Source organism: Palaemon carinicauda, chromosome 1 (genome assembly GCF_036898095.1).
Source record: "Palaemon carinicauda isolate YSFRI2023 chromosome 1, ASM3689809v2, whole genome shotgun sequence".
In the NCBI taxonomy this organism is placed as follows: domain Eukaryota; kingdom Metazoa; phylum Arthropoda; class Malacostraca; order Decapoda; family Palaemonidae; genus Palaemon; species Palaemon carinicauda.
In genome coordinates this window covers 49,001,027-49,025,199 of record NC_090725.1, presented here as the reverse complement: position 1 = coordinate 49,025,199, position 24,173 = coordinate 49,001,027, and the positions used below count along the sequence as shown (strand labels likewise).

The window sequence follows — 24,173 nt, the reverse complement described above, 5'->3', positions numbered from 1 at the left end:
GTGTTTCTGAACAGCCAAAGGTAGACTTCCTTGAGAAGAAAGCTGTTCTTACACCACGCGAGAGAAGACCTCCTCTCTTCGGAAACAGGAACTGAGACCGTCTCTAGCGTCATGTCCTTTATCCAGTGAGCAGCTAGATGATACTGAAGGGGGGGAGGTGGAGTCTCCCTAACACGATGAACAGGGCCAGCGATGAAAGTGTCCCTGTTAGACTCATCCACTACCTGACTGAGCATCAGTTCCTTCTCAGCATGCTCTGGATGCATTCTAGGGCTTGGAAGATCCTTGGGGCCGACGGAAAAGCCCGAAAAGCTCGACTCTGAAGATCCATACCCAAGGAGACAATGGTCTGGGATGGGACGAGCTGAGACTCCTCAAAATTGACCAGGAGGCCCAGTTCCTTGGTCAGATCCATAGTCCATTTGAGAATCTCCAGACAGCGACGACTTGTGGGAGCTCTTAAAAGCCAGTCGTCTGACGGAGCCGGACACAAGATCATGGTACTGCTGCACAGTTTGTGAACTGTCAACCATGGGGAAGCGAGGAAGTACAGTGACAACCCGAAGCTGTCTAGACTGTCTGGGTCGTACAGACAACTCCTTATCGGGTTGCTGAGGTTGCCGCACTGCGTCACAACAAGTCACTTCTGCTGGTTGTTGAACGTCTTCCTAGTGACACATTGACTCCGTAAACAAAAAAATCCTCTAACAAGGACTAAGCTTGGACTGCATGTCTTGCAACACAGCTCAAGGTCTATGGGAGCAGGTGTGGTAACAGACGGGATTAGCGACTGAAGTGGAACCATTACCTTCCCTGGAAGCATGTTATGCTTAAATAAAAGTCCATAGGAGGCTACGCAGCTAAAGGCTCCTCTCCAAATGACAGAGTCCTCAAGGGAATATCAGAAGGAGGGAGAAAAGCACTTTCTCATCTACAGGGACCATATCCGAGAAAAGCTAAGTTCTCTCAGTGAGGGTTTCACTGGTGCAAAAGCAGCAGACTAGAAGGCAACGTTATGAAACTGCTTGACAGTCTAGTGAGTTGGCAACAACCAAAGATGTGTGACTGAGAAGCATGCGGTAAGGTATGCAGAGCATGTTGTATGCAGAGCATGCTGTATGCAGAGCATGCTGTATGTAGAGCATGTTGTATGCAGAGCATGCTGAATGCGGAGCATGCTGTATGCAGAGCATGTTGTATGCAGAGCATGCTGAATGCGGAGCATGCTGTATGCAGAGCATGTTGTATGCAGAGCATGCTGTATGCGGAGCATGCTGTATGCAGAGCATGTTGTATGCAGAGCATGCTGAATGCAGAGCATGCTGTATGCAGAGCATGTTGTATGCAGAGCATGCTGTATGCGGAGCATGCTGTATGCAGAGCATGCTGTATGTAGAGCATGCTGTAAGGTAAGCAGAGCGTGTTGCATGGCATTTAACATTTCTCAGAAATTCCATGACCAGTGCTAGAGTGCTTTATGCATGCTTGCATGGGGTTTTAATATCAACATAATATTTACCTTACATTCATAACTCATGATTCATTTTTGTTTTGAAGATATTTTTGCCATATTTTGCGATATTGTTAAAAATATATTGCAAGGAATACATATATATTTTTATATAAGTAAGACAAATAACCTCCATTATCATAATGTTTGTGTAGGCATACATGTATATGATTACAAGTGCAAGTTATGAAAGTAATGAGGTGTTATTATTGTCATTTGTTATTTCTCAAGTTGAGGAGAAAGTGGCAGATGCATGCGTTGAGGTGGCTGACTCATAGCATGAGGTTGCTGCCTCAAGAGTTGCGCTTGTTGTAAGGGTTGCGGATGCGCAGTAGCAGGTTCCTGAGGAACGAGTTAAGGTTCCTGAGGTGTGAGCTGCGAGAGTTGAGGTAGCGGCTGCGCAGAACGCAGTTCTTGTCTCGCGAGTTGAGGTTCCTGAGGAGCTAGCCTAAGCTGCAGCGAGTGCTGAGGTGGCTGCCTCATTGATGGAAGAGGTTGTCGTACCTCAAGAGATTGTTGCCTCTCTGGTGGAACCGCAAGCGGAAGCGGAGGAAGTAAGGCATAAGATTCCTGCTCCCATTGCTGAGGTTGCCTTAAGGAAGGCGGAGGTTGCTGCACACCGCTGGTAACTGGCAACTCAGTACGCGGTAAGGTATCCTGAGGAACCTCAACATCGTACGCCTGGCAGACTGGACTGCGGTGAGGCGGAGCGATCGCAGGAGGAGTTGTAACCTTCTCAGCCTGACACTCACGCATTAAGACCGCAAGCTGTGACTGCATGGACTGCAGCAAAGTCATCTTGGGGTCGGCAGACGCTAAGGTCTGCTGAGGCAAAGCCTTAACAGAAGATGAGATCTGTTACGACAACACCTTACCTCTCTTAGGAGGTGTGCAGTCACCTGATGACTGCGGAGAGTCAGAGCTAACCCAATGACTGCATCCGGGTTGTAGAACTCTAACTTCGTACGTCTGGCATAGGTCTGGACTTTACGTTTAAGAGGTCTTGAGACCTGAGACCAGCGTTTTCTCCCCGAAATTTCTTCTGCAGACGAGCAAAATAAGGGCTCAATCGTCTGCGGGTGGGAGTGACGGTCTCTGTAAGACACGCCCGCAACCACCGAGGATACTTCTGTGCGCCGATCAAGGCCTGCCGAATCCTTTTGCCCTTCGACATTGCTTCTCCCCTGGGCTTGGGAGCTTGCAAGAGGTCCCGGACTGGGAGGACGACTGGCACGCACAAAAGTACCCTCACGCACAACACTGACACTTTGCGCTAATCACTTATCACTTTTGATTTTCTGTTTGCACTTATTTCACTGAACTCGAAACTTTAAGTGGTTTGTACCTGAAACACGCAATTCTATCCTTTCTCAAAAGTTAGTAATTGCGAAAACAGAATTACAATGTAACAGAAAAATCTAATGAAAGATAAATAATTCAGTGGCTGGAAAGAGACTAAACACTAGATCAAATAAACTACGTTTAAATTCTCTCACCGCATAAAGCTTGAGAACAAGAAAAAACTCTAGAAACATTTATCTTCTTCCCCTAAAGAGACTAGGGAGAAGAGTAAAAACGATAACAACGTTACTCGCTTGAACGAAACGTTTATCCTCCTCTTTCTCCCTACGTCTCTATCTCTCTCTCTCTCTAAAATTAATTCCAAAAGCTAACTAAGCTAATATAGAAGTTTCCAGTATAGCGAATAGCTGCAAATTTTAGAGAAATACTTCACCAAACCGTGAACAATACTCCAAAATCATAAGCGTATCCAAGAACGTCTTGCCGGAAGCACGACAGAGGAAAAAGTGAGGTGGCGTCAACAACAAGTACTGTAGTACCTGGCCACAGGTGGCGCTTGTGAGTACACCCCCTTCTAGTATAGTGATAGCTGGCGTATCCCTCCCGTAGAATTCTGTCGGGCAACGGAGTTGACAGCTACATGATTATCGGGTAAGTTTAATATTGAAAATGAGATTTTCAATATTCAACTTAGCCGGTGATTATAATAGCTGCAACTCTGTTGCTCGACAGAAAAACTCTTAAAGGAAAAAAATTCGCCAGCGATCGCTACACAGGTAGGGGGTGTACTTCAACAGCGCCATCTGTCGTCCAGATACCCAGTACTCATTGTAAACAAAGAACTCAATTTTCTCTCTGTCGTGCTACCGGCAAGACCTACTAATTCGCTGCAAGGGTTACAGAAGCATGTTGGCATCAGTCTTCCGTCACAGAGGCTTAGATCTTTCCAACAATAAAGATCTACAGGACCTCCTTAAGTCTTTTGAGACCACGAAGGAGCGTCGTTTGGTTACACCTGGTTGGAATTTAGACGTGGTACTAAGATTCCTCATGTCAGAAAGGTTCGAGCCGCTACAATCAGCCTCCCTTAAAGATCTCACCTTAAAGACTCTTTTCCTGGTTTGCTTAGCCACAGCTAAAAGAGTCAGTGAGATTCACGCCTTCAGCAGGAACATCGGATTTTCATCTGAAACGGCTACATGTTCTCTACAACTTGGTTTTCTAGCCAAAAACGAGCTACCTTCTCGTCCTTGGCCGAAATCGTTCGATATTCCAAGCCTATCGAATATGGTTGGAAATGAACTAGAAAGAGTCTTATGCCCTGTGAGAGCTCTTAAGTTCTATTTAAGACGAACTAAACCTTTACGAGGCCAGTCTGAAGCTTTATGGTGTTCAGTTAAGAAACCATCTTTGCCTATGTCAAAGAATGCTTTATCCTATTTTATTAGACTGTTAATACGAGAAGCTCATTCACATCTGAGTGAGGAAGACCAAGCTTTGCTGAAGGTAAGGACACATGAAGTTAGAGCTGTCGCAACTTCCGTGGCCTTTAAACAAAATAGATCTCTGCAAAGTATAATGGACGCAACCTATTGGAGAAGCAAGTCAGTGTTCGCGTCTTTTTATCTTAAGGATGTCCAGTCTCTTTACGAGGACTGCTACACTCTGGGACCATTCGTAGCAGCGAGTGCAGTAGTGGGTGAGGGCTCAACCACTACAATTCCATAATTCCATAACCTTTTTTTAATCTTTCTCTTGAAATGTTTTTTATTGTTGTTTTTGGGTTGTCCGGAAGGCTAAGAAGCCTTTCGCATCCTGGTTGATTTGGCGGGTGGTCAAATTCTTTTCTTGAGAAGCGCCTAGATTAGAGGTTTTGATGAGGTCCTGTTGTATGGGTTGCAACCCTTCATACTTCAGATCCTAGGGGTCGCTCAGCATCCTAAGAGGATCGCGAGGCTCCGTAAGGAAGACGTACTTAAAAAGGCAGAGTAATTGTTCAAGTCGACTTCATTACCAGGTACCTATTTATTTTGTTTTTGTTATTTTGATAACTTCTAAAATGAAATAAAAAAATTCTTAGCTCATAATGATGTAAACATATTTTGCTGGTCTCTACCCACCCCCCTGGGTGTGAATCAGCTATTATAATCACCGGCTAAGTTAAATATTGAAAAATGTTATTTTGATAATAAAATAAATTTTTGAATATACTTACCCGGTGATTATAAATTAAACGACCCTCCCTTCCTCCCCAATAGAGACGCAGTGGACCGAGGAGAAAATTGAGTTCTTTGTTTACAATGAGTACTGGGTATCTGGACGACAGATGGCGCTGTTGAAGTACACCCCCTACCTGTGTAGCGATCGCTGGCGAATTTTTTCCTTAGAGTTTTTCTGTCGAGCAACAGAGTTGCAGCTATTATAATCACCGGGTAAGTATATTCAAAAATTTATTTTATTATCAAAATAACATTTTTCCCCAGACAACTTTTAGGAGGCTTGGAATCTCAAAGGGTGAATTTTCTACTATACCTTTCCTTACAATTAATATAAAATAATATAAAGCTGCTATAAATGCTTCAGTTTAGAAATACAATAGTTTTTCAACTGATTAAGAACTGGATCCAAATCTTCAATAGTCTCTGTGTTATTGTTTATTTCTTGGTCCCAATCTGTAACATTATCCAAATCACATTCACTCTCAGCATCATCAACACCTGGAAAAACAGTTGCTGAATTACATCAGAGAGCACACTAATTACAAGGTAAAATTCAGATAAAAAGTAAATCCTGTTTAAAGGCCAGCAACAGGACACTGAAAAAGCTGTAAACTGTGCTAAATTGTTTAAATGAGCAAAAAGTTTATAAAAGAAACCTTGAGTATCAGTAAGCCATTAACCATTAAAAATCCCACTAAATGCAGTGCACTAAAATGGTCTTTGCAAGCTGTACTCTCTCTTTATCCAAATTTTACCTCTTACTGCAACATAAAGGTTTTCCCATCAAGTTACATGTGGGTACTAAATAGCCTTACAGGCCAGTATGCAGGGCCTTATGGCCAAAATTTATATATATAATCCATAAACTTATGGTACTTCAATCTGTTTAACATTAGTATACATGAAACTAAAATCAACAAAATAATATCAGAATTAATGGTTAAACAGTGAAGTAAGCTCCTTATATAGTGGCTATATATATATTCTTCAGGAGCTTTACTTTTCTAATATGAAACATTATTTTATTCCCAATGCTTTATATATGCACACACACCAAACCATGGTTTCACCAAAATCCACAAAAATTCCTCCATTAAGACAAAAATTTTAAAACTTTTCAAAACAAGGACAATTAACCCAAATACAAATTATACACTAATACTATTTAAAAATAGCAAGTTAAGAAAAAGAAATTACACTTACCAGGTTTGAAAATCCAACCACGTTTTTCTCTAGTTTCTATTGACGCTTTGATTCGAACAGAGTAAATAACATTTCCATAATGTTCTTTAAACCACTGCAAATCACTTTGTCTTCGCATGTCGCTGACAATCCATATAGGATACTTTGTACCTGCAAAGCATAAGAAACAATGAAAATGGAGTTTGTTTAAATATCATTACAGTGGAGTGTGTTTTTAATTATTAAGCCATTTCAACTACTGAAGGATGGCTCCAAAAATTAAAATAAACACAACAGTCCATGCCTTATTCACTCACAATTTGTGTGTTTATGGTCTTTCTATGCCAGTCTATATCTGCAAATTCTCCTAGCTTGTCAATCCAACATTTTTTCTTCTTTCCTCTGCTTTGATTGCAATCTCTGAGGAACTGTTCTGCTATTCTTCTTTGTCGTCTGTTATTCTTTTTATCCATCTATTATCTGTCATTCTCATTATATGTCCTGCCTGCCCATATCCATTTCTTTTTCTTACTTGCTGTCAGAATATCAAAGTTGATCTTTTTCTGTCTCATTGTTATCCCTGTCATTATTCTTTCAATAACTCTTGAGTTGTAACTAGCTTATGTTCTAAGGCTTAAGTAAGGTTTCAAGTTTCTGATGCATAAGTTAATACTGGTAGGACCATCAGATTAAATACCTTTTTTGGAGAAAGTGGCATTTTAATTTTAATAACCTTATTTTGTTTGCCAAAAGTCTCCACTCGATGCTTATCCATCTAATGTTAGTCTCATGTCCTGAGGAAACATTTACTGACTGCCTGGAGTAAAATGTATACTGTATTCATTAACAATCTCTAGCGGTTTGTCTATAACCCTTATTTGTTTTGACTGCATTTTTTTTAAAGATATCTCCAGATCTTCATAGAATATTTTTTTTCTTCCTCTGTAAGGGATGATGTTGGTGCATACGTTAGAATGATCTTCAGTTTATAATTCTCAATTAGTTTGATAATTCATACTGCAACTCTATCACTAATGCTATAAACTTCTATGTTACCTGCAAGATTATTATTAATTAGCCAACCTACTCCAATTTCTGTTCCTTTCATGTCCTCTGAAGCAAAATATATGACCCTCTGTTAACTCTATATGAGTTTCTGCACTCCCAACAGAAAAACAGCAACTATATGCTGGAGCCATGAAACTTCAAGCCATTGAGACAAAACTAAATAATAAATGGAGAGACATAAATGAGGTTTTTCTGTTCTCCTGAATACTGTACTACCTAGAGCTCAGTTGGTTTGGAGAGCTGTTGTCTTCCTTTTTAGATGGTGCAAGGATATTGTCTACAGTATTCATTATAAATGTAAAGTAACAAGCCTCAGTAACAAACACACACAAAAATATATGCGAGAATGGTCTATACCTACAACTGGGAAATACTTTTAAACTATACTAATTCACAAAATAGGAGGTACAAAAGACAAGAAAAATTACCACCCAATAAGTTAAAAATCATATTAGGCAGAATAGAAAGATCTCTAGACTTTAATCAACCAAGAGCGCAGGCAGGGTTTAGAAGTGGATATTCAACAAGCTTTAGGTTCTGTGAAAATATCAGCAATAGGAATTAATATTAATGGGGAATACCTTAACAGCTTAATATTTGCACATGACATAGTTGGGTAAAGTGAATCATGGGAGGAATTACAAAACATGATAGAAGATTTGAATACAGAAAGGAGATACGTAGGACTGAAAATGAATATGAATAAAACTCAGATAGTCTTCAATGAAAATGCAGTGAGACATCAAATAAAAGTTATGGACGAACCTCTAGAGACTATTAATGACTATATGTACTTATGACAGACAGTACTGTAAGTGTTTCCAAAGCATACGAGACTGAAATTAGAAGAAAGATAAGCATGGGATGGAGAGCATTTGTTAAACTAAATGAGAGTGTGAAATGTAAAATGCCACTTTCTCTAAAAAGAAAAATATTTAATCAGATGGTCCTACCAGTATCAACTTATGCATAAAAAACTTGGAGCTAGTTGCAACTCAAAGAGCTATTGAAAGAATAATACAGTACTGTTAATAACACTAATAGACAGAAGAGGAGCAAAATGGATATGAGAGCAAACTAAAGACGAGGATATCCTAACAACATGTAAGAAAAAGAAATGGCTATGGGCAAGACAAATATTGAGAATGACAGCCAATAGAGGGATATAAAGAATAACAGAATGGGTCCCTAGAGATTGCAAAAGAAAGGGGAAGAAAGAGAAGATGATGGATTGATGAATTGAGAAAGTTTGCGGGTGTGGACTAGCACAGAAAGACCATAAACAAACGCAACAGGAAGCACATGTCGCAGGCCTTTGTTTTGCCATGGACTAGTAATGGAGGAGGAGGAGGAGGAGGAGGAGGAGGAGGAGGAGGATAAAATATAAATATATATATATATATATATATATATATATATATATATATATATACAGTGGAACCTCTACATACGATTGTCTTTACATACGATTGTTCCAACATCCGAAGTAAAACTCTGTCAAATTTTTGTCTCGACACCCGAAGTAATGCTCCAACATCCGATGTAGATCTTGTTTACGCTGGTAGATGGCAGCACGTAAGAGGGACACCATTGGGCGTCGAGTGCTCTGTTCTCTGTTTTTGTGTGTATCGTGTGGTTGTCCTCTGTTTGGACTGTTATTAACAGTGCTCATTTTCTTCCCTTTCTCACATTTCCTTTTAGATTTTACCTATAATCATGGTGCGTAGGAAGCTAAGTTTCAGTACGGGTAGTGGTGAGAAAAGGAAGAAGGCAATTCTTTCATTAGAATTGAAGCAAGAAATTATAGAAAAACATGAGCAGTGTGCATGTGAGTGATATGGCTAAACAATATGGCTGGAATAGGCCTATGATCTTGACGATCATCAAGCAGAAGGCAGCCATTAAAGCAGTCAAACCATCGAAGGGGATCACCATTATTACAAGACATCATAGCAATACCCTGGAATAGATAGAACGCCTTTTGTTGATAAGGATAAAGGACAAAGAGATTGTTGGCAACGATCATTTGTGAAAAGGGCCAGCGTGATGAACAGAAAGAAAGAAAAAAATGAAGTAAAGAAAACTAAGACAGCATTAATAAGCTCTTTTAAAAAAGTCCTCTCTCTGTCTGTTTCTCTCTAAACATAGCATCAACGTGTTCTTTAAATAAAATCAATCTCTCTCTCTCTCTCTCTCTCTTGTTCTTCTTCGCTGTTATAGTGTTAGAGACGTCTACTATTTTTTTCTGAGAGAGAGAGAGAGAGAGAGAGAGAGAGAGAGAGAGAGAGAGAGAGAGAGAGAGAGAGAGAGAGAGAGAGAGAGAGAGAGAGAGATTGAAGAAAAATGTGTTTAGAGTACATATGATTTTTAACAGCGTCAACGAGTTGAAAGACAATTAAATATAACTAAGAAAGTAATAACAGCGAATCTGAATTCCTTTATTAACTAAAACAAATATTGATACAAACACACTCGTGTGAGTATGCTCAAACACACACACACAGGTGTATGAATTGCTACGCAGTAGGAGACGGACGGTCGGGGAGGAGGTAGAAATGGCGACTGCGATAACGTACTGTAACTCGTCACTGAAAGTGACGAAAATTATATATATATATAAACTGTAGATATTAGCAAAATGGCTTACATATAAGATTCATTGAAATACTGTAATATATTTTAGTACTTTCCAGCCATGCATGAAGTCAAACACACATCAGTCATATCTATTTTTTCCTCCTTCCCAACTTAAATCAATAATTCTAGCTATGCCCATAACCTATAGCATAACTCTACAAACATCTGGCCAGCCAATTTCACTCTTCAATAAAGCTTTAAAGTACTCATACTAAACAAATAACAACCACATATTCATGAATATAATCTAAATAAACCATTGAACTAGAAAAACACTAGTGTGTGGATCTCTGCCATGGCCGCTTATTTCTCGAAACCAGCTTGCCTAAGGCTTAATTCGGTCAACCTTTTGCTTGACCTCGACCTTGCTCTTTGACCTGGGAATTTCAAAATTGAATCCCTTCCACGTCTCAAAATAATTATTAATCACTAAGTTTCACTTCTCTATGGGTAAAATCGTGGGCAGGAAGTTGTTCACAAACAAACAAATAAACAAACAACATAACATCCTCTCCACTTCGTTGGTGGAGGTAATAAATACAATCTATTGTAAGCTATGTTACTGTACTTACCTTCATACATCTCAATGGCTGCTCGAATAAAAAACCCATTATCCTTCCTTCTTTTTGCTTCACTCCACGATATCATTTCAAGCCTGTATTTTTCTTTATAATCAGATGCTGTTAAGAGTTTTTCATAATCAAGGTTATTGTTGAGTGCAAACTGTTGCTTAATTGGACCAGACAAACGAATAATCTTGCTTACATTATTATCTAACCTGTAGAAAAAACAAATTAAAAATGTCACACTATGTAACTACAATTAACTTTGCATTTTAACAAATTTCATTTATTTTCCTACAGGAAAATATATACTAATATGTCTTGAACCTAAGTAAATTGTTTACTAACAAAAAAATTCAAGTAATGTACATGTACAGTGCACTTATTCTGTTTGATTCTACACATAATACAGTAGAGTAGTCTTACATTATTTAAGGAGGAAATTTACCAGCACACTGATCAAACTTGACTCCTACAAAGTTGGTCCAAATATATTTGGAAGAAATGAAATAAAATATACAATTTATTAAATCTAATTGAAAACAAAAATAAATTAGACATGAAAATCTATGATAAATATACCAATACAGTATACTGTATATAAATCTTATCTATTAAACCTAATTTGCATTTTAAAGTAGGGAATATGTTTTCAGCACAAGCTAGAGCAACTATTGAAATTGTTAACACGGTAGTTAACGACAGGTGGTGAGCCAAGAGCCTCGGCCCACTCCGGTCAATAGCTCTTCACTAATGATCTTTCGGCTCAGGATTGAGATGAGAAGTTTAACTTACAGGACTCAAGTTTGTATAGCTAGGAAAAATAAAAATTACAGCAGAACCTCGGTTTACGAATTTAATTCGTTCCTAATGCGAACTCGTAAACAGAAAAATTCGTATCGCGAAACGAATTTCCCCATAAGAATGTTATAAAATCAAAATAATTAGTTCAACCCATTTACAAAAACCAATTTTCACAAATTTTTCCTTGCACCTACAGTACTCTACTGTACTCTACACAAAATTATTAAAATATTGCAGTCATTTAATGATGAAAATATGGATATGCATGCACAGTAAACCTGAACTTTACCTTAGAGGAGTGTCGCTGCTGGCTTGATGGAGACGAGAGGAGGGGAAGGAGGAGGAGGGGGTTACTGCTCGGAGGGAGAATCTCCCTCCATGAGAACTTCAGGAACGTTGACTGGAGTTCTCTCGCGAGAATGGCGTTCACTATCACTGGTTTTGCGTTTGCGAGACTCTTGGTCGTCGTCTTTCACAGTTCTTTTCTCTCCCTTCACAAGATATTTTTCAATAGACACCTGCTTTTGTCTGTTCTTTAAAATTTTATAGAAGTGACCCACCCCATTATCAACTAATAAATTTATTGCACGGTCTGTTTCAGCCTTATTCGGGACATTTTCCTCAAGAAAACTTTTCACGTCTTCCCACTTCTTTAAAAATCTTTTATCTCACTCGAAGACAGTGATTTTGAAGTGCCTCCCTCCTCCTCAGATGAGATTTCCTCTATTACCTCTCTTTGCTGCTGCTCGTGCAGGTCCTTCAGCTCCTCGGTGGTCAGCTGCTCCTTATGCTCCTGCAGGAGGTCGTCGATGTCATCCGTGTCCACCTCCAGCCCCATTGCCTTGCCCAAGGACACAATATCCTCGTCAACTGCTTCCTCCTGGTTGGGTTCGAACCCCTTGAAATCCCGTTCTGCAACGACGTCGGGCCACAGTTTCTTCCAGGCGGAATTGAGGGTTCTCCTGGTGACTCCTTGCCAGGCTTTATCAATTAAAGTCAGGCAGTTGTAGATGGAGTAGTGATCCTTCCAAAACTCTCTGAGGGTGAGGTTGGTGCCCTCTGTTACTTCAAAGCAGCGCTGGAACATAGCTTTGGTATAAAGTTTTTTAAAATTTGAGATCACTTGCTGATCCATGGGCTGGAGTATTGGAGTGTTGTTGGGGGGTAGGAACTTCACCTTAATGAACTTGTATTCCTCCGCTATGTCCTCTTCAATGGCTGGAGGATGTGCAGGAGCATTGTCCATTAACAGCAAGGCTTTGAGTGGGAGGTCCTTCTCCAGGAGGTATCTCTTGACTTCGGGACCAAAAACCTTGTTCATCCACTCAACGAAGAAGATCCTTGTCACCCAAGCCTTCGTATTAGAACGCCACATGACGTGCAACTCTTTCTTCTACACATTGTTCTTCTTGAAGGCTAGTGGATTCTCCGAGTGATACACCAGGAGAGGTTTAATTTTGCAATCCCCACTGGCGTTGGAACAGAACAGCAGGGTTAGACGGTCTTTCATGGGCTTATGGCCAGGAAGGGCCTTTTCTTCTGCCGTGATAAAAGTCCTCCCGGGCATTTTCTTCCAAAAGAGGCCTGTCTCATCGCAATTAAACACCTGTTGGGAAACGTAGTCCTCGGAGTCCACGAGCCTTTTGAACTCTTTCACAAAAGACTGCTGCCTTCGTATCGGCGCTGGCCCCCTCACCATGCCGAACAACACTATGGATACCCGTTCTCTTCTTGAATTTTTCAAACCAACCACGGCTTGCCTTAAAACTTTGTTTTTCTGCTGATGTGCCTGGCTCACTTCTCACCAAGTCCTTGTAAATGGTTCTTGCCTTCTCGCAAATCATGTTCTCATTTACTGAATCTCCTGCGAGCTGCTTCTCATTTAACCACACCATTAATAAATTTTCTACGTCATCAAGAATAGGTGGCCGTTGTTTTGACAATGACGATACACCTTTAGCTACTTTAGCGGCCTTTATTTCTTCTTTTTTCTTTAATATTGTGCATATCGTCGACTGCGAGCGATTGAAAAAACTAGCAATGTCTTTCACACGCATGCCTTGGTCATGCCTCTCGATGATCTCCTTCTTCATCTCGATCATTATCATCAGCTTCTTCTTACTGCTTTCCTTCTTCGACATCTTAGGAGCCATTGTCTATCACAATAATACACAGTACAGTACTGTAATCACAAATGAGTGAAAATAAAACAAATCACAAACCACGTGTAAAAATCACAAAGAAATCGTCCACGAATTCACTAAGTATGTATGCTATCGAGACGGCGGATACTGAGATAATGAACGAGTGAAGGGGGTAATAAAGGGGTTTAGGGGGTGGTAGGTATGCGTGGGAGGAGTCACGTGACTCCATTGTGAGATGCTGTCGTTAAGTTATTTCCATGAAAAATGCCATCGGGAAGCGCGGCGTTAACACTTTTCCACAAAAAACGGCACATGGGAGGGAAATTTAAATTCGTTAACCGATACAATATTCGTTAACCGAGACGAATTTTTCAGAGAAAGTCCCTTCGTAAACCGAAAAATTTGTAAGCGGAGTCGTTCGTAAACCGAGGTTCTACTGTACTTTTAAAACTTGTTATTTGATCCTATGCAATATGTAAACCTTTTGCCCTTTAAGTAGGGAAACTCACTAATTGGTGCATTGCAAGTCACCCTACAACCGTATTAGTTGGTTCTCTTACTTCCCTGAAAATGTCAATCTACCTGATCTTGTTCAGGAGAGGAGATAACTCCAGAAATCTCCTATCTGTCTATCAGAAGGACAAATAGGCCAATATGGACTTGACTGTCAAAGAAGATTGGTACGTGGTTAAGGAGGGATCCCTACCCCCCAAAAAGGGGGTAGCAGTCAGGAATAATATATCCGGCATATGATGATCAATGGGTTAGTATAGTTTCCACAATTTTCTCCCTAATCTAGGAAGGATGGAGGAGAAACTTCTTTACATTCTAAAGAATTGAACTCAGAAGTGTAGTTTACCAGCATCAAGTCAGATCCAGTGAGTAATGCTTCAACTGCTTTGTCCCCAAGAGAGGGGCAGAAAGAAAGGTAAAGAAGAGCCAGTCATTCTACCTTCACTCCAGATTTACTTCTATACATTACCATAGACAAGATGCATGGGAGCTGGACTTGCTACACAAATACTTGAGCAGTGACCTAATTACCAAGCACAAAGGCATCCAGGGACTTGTAGTTACTCCTGTAGATTGGAGGCCGTGAAAGTGGTCTGGTGCATACACATCCCAATCTTCAATAAATAGCCGGCTGCAAGATTCCACGATTCCTCTTAAAAGCAAGGGTGAGGCTTAACCCCTGACTTTGAGAGTTCCAATCCTAAGTGGTATCTTGACCTTCTCTGCAGTTGAAACAATATATCAAAGATCATCTAACAAAGTTAGAAAAAATTGTGTTCCACTTTTTTGGTTCTGCCAGTCCTAAAGGAAAGTTGCTGATACTCGGGTCTGAGGTGTCGGGTCTTCTTCAGATAGCACCCCAGAGCCCTCACAGGACACAAAAGCATCTTCTCTCCATACCACCCAATGCTTCATGTAGAGATGGGATAGAGAAGGGCTCAAACCTGGGGTCGTGCCCCAGCAGGTTCAGAGTTTTGGCTATACAACCTGACACCAAGCCAATGGGTCTTCTTCCACTCCTCAACATATGAGACTCAGGCTAGGAGACTTAGGCAAGGAGACTGTATAGCTCACTTAAGCTCTGAGACAATTCTAAGGCAGCAGAGGCAGTCTTGAGAGTCGTAACGCTGACTGACGGCCTTCTTAAGGGCTCAGACGGGGATGTGTGAAAGCTGAGAACGAAAGACATGTCCCCCTCAGGAGCCTGAGGTCCCGGGAATCGCATAAGTGTTCAAAGCTCCTCACAAGCATGAACAACACCTATAAGAAGGAGAGGACTATCCCTTTCCCTAGAAAGACCAAGCTCAACGCCGAGTAGTAGCCTTGACAGCAGTGACTGAGATTCTCTTGACGAAGGAAGATGAGGAAATCCATTATCTACTCTAGCTAGAGATGATACAACCAAAGAAGAATACTAGGACATCAATCACAGAGGATGGCCTACTTTCCCTGAGGGCCACAGGGAGTTCTATCAGTATCTCAACAGAGAAGAGCAGGATATTATTTGACATGATGCCATCTGGATGAGAAGAGAGTCCCAGTGCAATCCCCAAATAGTTGATTAGTGGATGAAACAGGGTTGAACAGGGAAATGGCGTAACCATCCATGTGTTCCCATAGTTTTTGGACTGGGGACATGCAGGTGCTGGAAGTCACAACCCTATTAATTAGAACATGCAGGACTAACTAGCTGTTCTAATGCCTATGTCAGGAATTGCAATCTTAGACTGCATTACCAGATACAAAAGTGACTTGGCCATGGGCTCTATGCCTGCTGATAGATCCCAGAACCAGATAGTTAAGACATATTTTCTTTCATGTCCTAGCAATTCTCTGTTGTTTAATCTGAATCTTAAATTACTCAGTGGCTACAAGATACCTTGAAAGGTCATCACAAGCCACAATTATACTTTGACCAGTAATCCCCAAATTGTTTATTTTTGTCATTGTAATTTTTTCTGTAATGCCAAGCTTTTAATATCTCTTAGCCCCAATTCCATTTTATAAGAATATTCTATTCAAATGTTACTTTCCATTATTTCTCCCACCATTTCTACTATCATTTTAGGTTTAAGATAACAAGGAAATAATTATGTAAGTCCTTATCTTTTTATAGAAAAAATTACAACCATAATGTAATTGTTTTAAATTAATTTGGTGAAAGTTCAGTACATGAATGGTCAACATTAGAAAATTTTTTAGGCACAATGCATAACATTTCAAAATAAAGTAAAGGACAATACATAGTAAACTATCATACCTGCTTTGCAAAAGATCTGTGATATAATCTTTCCCGGATTTGCGTTTTCCACTAAAGAGTAAGATTACTGCAGGATTTTCTGGCATTTTGTGGCTTCTGAAATTTGAAAAATGATATTTTAATTATAAAATAAATTTTTGAATATACTTACCCGGTGAATATATATAGCTGCAACTCTGTTGCGCGACAGACAAAAAACTGTAAAAACTCGCCAGCGATCGCTATACAGGTTGCGGGTGTGCCCATCAGCGCCAACTGTCGGCCAGATACCATACTCAATGTAAACAAAGACTCAATTTCTTCTCATCCCACTGCGTCTCTATTGGGGAGGAAGGGAGGGTCGTTTAATTTATATATTCACCGGGTAAGTATATTCAAAAATTTATTTTATAATTAAAATATCATTTTTAAATATTTAACTTAGCCGGTGAATATATATAGCTGATTCACACCCAGGGTGGTGGGTAGAGACCAGTTAAATATGTTTACATCATATAAGCTAAGAGTTTTTATTTCATTTTAGAAGTTATCAATATAACAAAAACAAAATAAATAGGTACCTGGTAAGGAAGTCGACTTAGACGATTACTCTGCCTTGTAAGTACGTCTTCCTTACGGAGCCTCGCGATCCTCTTAGGATGCTGACAGACCCCTAGGAGCTGAGGTATCAAGGGCTGCAACCCATACAACAGGACCTCATCAAACCCCTAATCTGGGTGCTCTCAAGAAATGACTTTGACCACCCGCCAAATCAATCAGGATGTGAAAGGCTTCTTAGCCTTCCGGACAACCCATAAAAAACAACATTAAAAACATTTCAAGAGACAGATTAAAAGGATATGGAATTAGGGAATTGTAGTGGTTGAGCCCTCACCCACTACTGCACTTGCTGCTACGAATGGTCCCAGTGTGTAGCAGTTCTCGTAAAGAGACTGGACATCTTTCAAGTAAAATGACGCGAACACCGACTTGCTTCTCCAATAGGTTGCGTCCATTATACTTTACAGAGATCTATTTTGCTTAAAGGCCACGGAAGTTGCTACAGCTCTAACTTCGTGCGTCTTCACCTTAAGCAAAGCTCGGTCTTCCTCACTCAGATGTGAATGAGCTTCTCGTATTAACAATCTGATAAAGTATGACAAAGCATTCTTTGACATAGGCAAGGATGGTTTCTTAACTGAACACCATAAAGCTTCAGATTGGCCTCGTAAAGGTTTAGTACGATTTAAATAGAACTTAAGAGCTCTAACAGGGCATAAGACTCTTTCTAGTTCATTGCCTACGATCTCCGATAAGCTGGGAATATCGAAAGATTTAGGCCAAGGCCGAGAAGGTAGTTCATTTTTGGCTAGAAAACCAAGTTGCAGCGAACAAGTAGCTTTTTCCGACGAAAATCCAATGTTCTTGCTGAAGGCATGAATCTCGCTGACTCTTTTAGCCGAGGCTAAGCATACCAGGAAAAGAGTCTTAAGAGTGCGATCTTTCAGGGAGGCTGATTGTAACGGCTCAAACCTTTCTGACATGAGGAATCTTAGTACCACGTCTAAATTCCATCCACGGGTAGCCAAACGACACTCCTTGGTGGTTTCAAAAGACTTAAGGAGGTCTTGCAGATCTTTATTGTTGGAAAGATCTAAGCCTCTATGCCGGAAGACCGATGCCAACATGCTTCTGTAGTCCTTGATAGTGGGAGCTGAAAGGGATCGTCCTTTTCTCAGGTATAAGAGAAAATCAGCTATTTGGGCTACAGAGGTACTGGTCGAGGATACAGAAACTGACTTGCACCAGTCTCGGAAGACTTCCCACTTCGATTGGTAGACTCTAATGGTAGACGCTCTCCTTGCTCTAGCAATCGCACTGGCTGCCTCCTTCGAAAAGCCTCTAGCTCTCGGGAGTCTTTCGATAGTCTGAAGGCAGTCAGACGAAGAGCGTGGAGGCTTTGGTGTACCTTCTTTACGTGTGGCTGACGTAGAAGGTCTACTCTTAGAGGAAGACTTCTGGGAACATCTACTAACCATCGAAGTACCTCGGTGAACCATTCTCTCGCGGGCCAGAGGGGAGCAACTAACGTCAACCTTGTCCCTTCGTGAGAGGCGAACTTCTGCAGTACCTTGTTGACAATCTTGAACGGTGGGAATGCGTAGAGATCCAGATGTGACCAATCTAGGAGGAAGGCATCTATATGTATTGCTGCTGGGTCCGGGACTGGGGAGCAATAGATTGGAAGCCTCTTGGTCAGCGAGGTTGCAAAGAGATCTATGGTTGGTTGACCCCAAGTGGCCCAAAGTCTCTTGCATACATCCTTGTGGAGGGTCCAATCGGTTGGAATTACTTGCCCTTTCCGACTGAGACAATCTGCCATGACGTTCAAGTCGCCTTGAATGAACCTCGTTACTAGGGAGATGTCTTGACCTTTTGACCAGATGAGCAGGTCCCTTGCGATCTCGTACAACGTCAGTGAGTGAGTACCTCCTTGTTTGGAGATGTACGCCAAGGCCGTGGTGTTGTCCGAGTTTACTTCCACCACTTTGCCTCGAAGGAGATACTCGAAGCTTTTCAAGGCCAGATGAACTGCCAACAGCTCCTTGCAGTTGATATGCATGCTCCTCTGACTCGAGTTCCACAGACGTGAGCATTCCCGACCGTCCAGTGTCGCGCCCCAGCCCAAGTCCGATGCGTCCGAGAAGAGAACGTGGTTGGGAGTCTGAACAGCCAGGGGAAGACCCTCTCTTAGGTTGATATTGTCCTTCCACCAAGTCAGACAAGACTTTATCTTTCCGGAAATCGGGATCGAGACCGCCTCTAGCGTCTTGTCCTTTTTCCAGTGAAAAGCCAGATGGAATTGAAGAGGACGGAGGTGTAGTCTTCCTAGTGATACAAATTGTTCCAGGGATGACAGCGTCCCTACCAGACTCATCCACAGCCTGACTGAGCAGCGTTCCTTCTTCAGCATCTTCTGGATGGATAGCAAGGCTTGATCTATTCTGGGGGCCGACGGAAAAGCCCAAAAAGCTAGACTGTGAATCTCCATCCCTAAATACAGAATAGTTTGGGATGGGACCAGCTGCGACTTTTCCAAATTGACTAGGAGTCCCAATTCCTTGGTCAGATCTAGAGTCCACTTGAGATCCTTCACACAGCGACGACTGGAAGAGGCTTTGAGAAGCCAGTCGTCCAAATAAAGGGAGGCTCGGATGTCCGATAAGTGGAGGAATTTGGCCACATTCCTCATCAGCCTCGTAAACACGAGAGGAGCTGTGCTTAGGCCAAAGCACAGGGCCTGAAACTGGTAAACCACATCTTCGAAGACGAATCTCAGAAAAGGTTGGGAGTCTGAGTGAATGGGGATGTGGAAGTAGGCGTCCCGTAGGTCTAGCGAGACCATCCAGTCTTCCTTTCTGACCGCTGCTAAGACTGACTTTGTGGTCTCCATGGAAAACTTCGTCTTTGTGACAAAGACATTCAGAGCACTGACGTCTAGCACCGGTCTCCAACCTCCTGTCTTCTTTGAAACTAGGAAGAGACAGTTGTAAAATCCCGGTGATCGAAGGTCCGAGACTTTGACCACCGCTCCCTTCTCTAGCAAAAGAGACACTTCCAGTTTCAGGGCTTGTCTCTTTTCTTCCTCTCTGTACCTGGGAGAGAGATCGATGGGGGACATCGCCAGAGGGGGTTTGCGTACAAAAGGGATTTTGTACCCCTCTCTGAGTAACTTCACAGATTGTTGATCTGCGCCTCTCTTTTCCCAGGCTTGCCAGAAGTTCTTGAGTCTGGCTCCCACTGCTGTCTGAAGTTGCGGGCAGTCAGACTCTGCCCTTGGAGGACTTGGGTCCTTTCCTCTTCCCTCGCTTCCCTTCGGCACGAGCACCTCCTCTGCTGGAGGCTCTGCCACGAAAGGGCGGAATAAAGCGAGTCGCTGGAGTGTCTATCCTCGGTCTAGCAGACAATGTAGGCAAAGGGGGAGCTTTGCGAGCCGAGGACGCAACTAGATCGTGGGTGTCCTTCTGAACTAAGGATGAGGCAATTTCCTTTACCAAGACTTCAGGAAACAGGCACTTGGAAAGGGGAGCAAAGAGAAGCTCAGATCTCTGGCATGGCGTAACTCCAGCAGACAGGAAAGAACAGAGAGACTCTCGCTTCTTCAGGACTCCGGACGTGAATGAGGCGGCTAGCTCATTGGACCCATCACGGACGGCCTTGTCCATGCAGGACATAATGAGCAAGGAAACATCCTTATCTGCAGAAGAGATTTTCCTGCTCAGGGCTCCTAAGCACCAGTCTAAGAAGTTAAAGACTTCGAAAGCCCTAAATATCCCTTTAAGAAGGTGGTCCAGGTCCGATGGTGACCAACAAATCTTCGAGCGTCTCATGGCAAGGCGGCGGGGAGAGTCTACAAGACTTGAGAAGTCGCCCTGGGCAGAGGCAGGAACTCCCAAGCCGAGAACTTCTCCCGTGGCATACCAGACGCTCGATCTAGAAGAGAGTTTAGATGGGGGAAAGGCAAATGCTGTCTTCCCTAAACTCTTCTTAGATTCTAACCAGTCTCCCAACAGCCGCAAAGCTCTCTTGGATGAGAGTGAGAGAACGAGTTTAGTAAAGGCAGGTGCGGTAGCAGGCACGCCTAATACAAACTCTGACGGCGGCGAACGAGGAGCCACAGAAACAAAGTGGTCAGGAAACAACTCCTTGAATACAGCCATGACTTTTCTAAAGTCCAATGATGGTTGAGTTGCCTTAAGCTCGTCCAGTTCTGAAGGTTGATCGTCTTGTGGTTCAGCAACGTCCTCATCTGATAGTTCCTCAACCGAAAACTGATGAGGAAACGGCAACGGAGTGGGCAACGTCTAGCTCGCTGAGTCCGGTCGCACTGGTGCATGCGTGACGGAGCCGGACGCAACGTCATGGAACTGCTGCACAGTCTGTGAACTGTCAACAACCATGGGTGCGCGCGTCCACCCGAGACTGTTTAGACCGTCTGGGTTGTGCAGTCAACACCATACCGGGTTGCGGAGGTTGACGCACCGCATCAAAACAAGTCACCTCTGATGGTTGCTGAACGTCCTGAACGTCAACAACCACCTCCGTGCGTCGCCTAACGTCAACGTGCGGCTGGCAACCCACACTGGGTCGCATCGGTGGAGGTACCACCTCAACTGGTAGATGCGAGAAAGTAACCTCAGCGTCAACAGGACGCCCAACAGACCGCTTGGATGGTTGTTGGCCAGAAGGTTCAGCAGCAACCTTCTCCGCATTAAAGCCCTCCATCAAGGACGCAAGCTTGGACTGCATGTCCTGCAGCAAAGCCCATTTAGGGTCTACGGGAGCAGGTGCGGCAACAGACGGGGTGAGCGACTGAGGCGGTACCGCTTTGCCTCTCTTAGGCGGTGAGCAGTCATCAGATGACGGCAACGAATCCGAACTGACCCAGTGGCTACAACCGGGACGTTGGACTTGTCCTGAAGGGACCGACTTACGTTTTAAAGGTCGTGAGACCTTGGTCCAAAGTTTCTTACGAGAAACACCTTCGGCCAACGAGGTAAATACGGGCTCTCTCGTCTTACGTAGGTAGGGGCGATCTTGGGGAGATACGCCTGATACCATGGAGGGAACGTCTGTTCGCTGATCAAGGCCTCTCGAACCCATGCGTCGTACGACATTGCTTCTCCCCTGGGCTTGGGAGCTTGCAAGAGGTCCCGGACTAGGAGGACGACAGGCACGAACAGACGAACCCTCAAGCGCAACACTGTTCACAACACTTTGAGAAACACTAGGCACTTTATCACTTCCCGCGGCACTTTGGCACTTTAGCTCCTTAACATCCGCCATGAGTTGATTGCGATCACTTGCAAGGGACTCAACTCTCTCCCCCAAGGCATGGATAGCACGCATCATGTCAGCCATCGATGGTTCCTGAGTGCTAGGAGGGGGGTTAGGAACAACCACTACAGGGGAAGGAATAGGTTGAGGGGCATGAGGAGAGGAAAAATCTACCGACCTAGACGAACTTCTCCTTACCCTATCTCTCTCTAGTCTGCGTGTGTACTTCTCAAATTCGATAAAATCGAATTCCGAAAGGCCCACGCATTCCTCACACCGATCTTCCAATTGACAGGTTTTATCCCGACAATTGGAACAAACAGTGTGAGGGTCGAGAGAAGCCTTCGGAAGACGCCTAGAACAGTCCCTAGCATTGCATTTTCTAAACTTGGGAACTTGTGAAAGGTCAGCCATTTTGAATTGGTCAAGGGAAAATTCCAAAAAACGATCTAAGTCATCGACAATGAATCCGATACAAAAAAGAGTTCAAGGATTTATTTGAAGAAAAACCCTGCACAGCGAAAGCTCAAAACCAAATTAAAGTACTTCACCAAATATGATGGGAAAAACTCCAGGTTTCAACAGCGAGTAAAGTACGTCTTGTCGACACGTCGACAGAGAAGAAATTGAGTCTTTGTTTACATTGAGTATGGTATCTGGCCGACAGTTGGCGCTGATGGGCACACCCGCAACCTGTATAGCGATCGCTGGCGAGTTTTTACAGTTTTTTGTCTGTCGAGCAACAGAGTTGCAGCTATATATATTCACCGGCTAAGTTAAATATTTAAAAATAAAAGTTATAGAATATGCTACAGTTCATTGGTTTATCATACCCATTTTTTTTATGAAGTACAGTAGTTATGCAAAAAGAGCAGGAAACATGCAGGCACTAACATTATAATTTTGAGGAAACAAGGGATAAAATCTATTAACTTGTCTAGTAAATTTTCTATTCTCTAGATTTTTTGCAGATGCCATAAAGAACTAGTTTTAAAAAGATTTCATGGAAAGATAATCATGAGAATAATGTTTTTTATGAACAGAATATCATAAAATATTTAAATTTGTATTTTTACTATCCATAGAAACATGAAAAATTTGGAAATAATTTGTATTTTTCCTAACGATATAAACCTTACTTATGGCGAAGCTAAAAGGACGAGCCATTAAAATTTAGCAAAGGTTAAAAACCCATCCCGGTAGTTAGCGGGGGGTAGGGGGGCAGCTAGCTACCCCCTTCACTCACACACCTGTAACTGTGCTACACTTTTCTTGGAGGTAGGTCTTTTAAGAGGATAAGATTGGTGGGTAAGTTTGTATAAACAGCTAAAGGTTTGTATCATTAGGAAAAATAAAAATTAATTCCAAATTTGTCATTTGTTCCGTAACTGGAATACTGTACATACCTATGCTATTTATAGGGATGACTCACCCATTAGGAGGGTGGATGTCCCTGCCAATATGACAAATTCGAAGATAATTTGTATTTTTCCTAACCATACAAACCTTAGCTACTTACATTGGGTTTATCTTTTAGCGCAGATGAAATGGCGAGCCAATAGTTTTAACGAGGGTTAATTACCCCCGCCCTAGTTAGCGGGGGGTAGGGGAAGGGTAGCTTGCTACCCCCGCCCCCCCCCCCCCACATACCGGTGACTTGCTTCACTTCACTTAGAGGTAGGACTTGACTTGGGGGTCAGGGATGGCGGGCACATATGTGTAAATGGCTAAGGTTTATATGGTTAGGAAAAATACAAATTATCTTCGAATTTGTCATTTGTTCCGTAACCGAAATACAAACCACGCTATTTACATTGGGTGACTTACCCCTTAGGAAGGCTGGAAAGTCCCCAGCCTTACTGACTTCGGCTTGCCCGGGGGCTCGATCCCTCAGTGAGCAGCACTAGAGAAAGGGAGCCCCTGTACCTGACAAGTTCCTAGCATCGCTAGGAACGAATGGCCTACATAAGCAGTGTGTGGAGGAGAGTGTGACTCGTCCTATGAAGGTGACCTTGAGACCTTCAGATAGGAATTCTAGGATAGGACGTTCCCAATACCACCTCGTCAGGGTATGGGAGACGCAACAGTATTAAGCTTAATACTAGGAGCACAAAGAAGCATGGGTTACCTGCAGAGGTCGAGGTCAGCTATGCG

The 24,173-nt window shown here is 42.4% G+C and overlaps 1 protein-coding gene across 3 annotated transcripts in view; it reads right to left on the bottom strand.

The window, feature by feature from the left end:
- Positions 1–5,250: 5,250 nt before the first annotated feature.
- Pmvk (Phosphomevalonate kinase) overlaps positions 5,251–24,173 on the bottom strand; it is a 31,381-nt gene continuing 12,458 nt past the window's right edge. For 2 of the 3 annotated variants that reach the window (XM_068374662.1, XM_068374655.1), the window contains 4 exons: positions 16,203–16,298; positions 10,491–10,696; positions 6,235–6,384; positions 5,252–5,529 (listed from right to left, as the gene is read on the bottom strand). In XM_068374662.1, coding sequence (XP_068230763.1) covers positions 5,381–5,529; positions 6,235–6,384; positions 10,491–10,696; positions 16,203–16,288 — 591 coding nt within the window. In that variant the 5' untranslated portion in view covers positions 16,289–16,298 and the 3' untranslated portion in view covers positions 5,252–5,380. Of the gene's footprint in view, positions 5,530–6,234; positions 6,385–10,490; positions 10,697–16,202; positions 16,299–24,173 lie in introns of all 3 variants that reach the window. The other variant, XM_068374648.1, reaches the window with a different exon arrangement.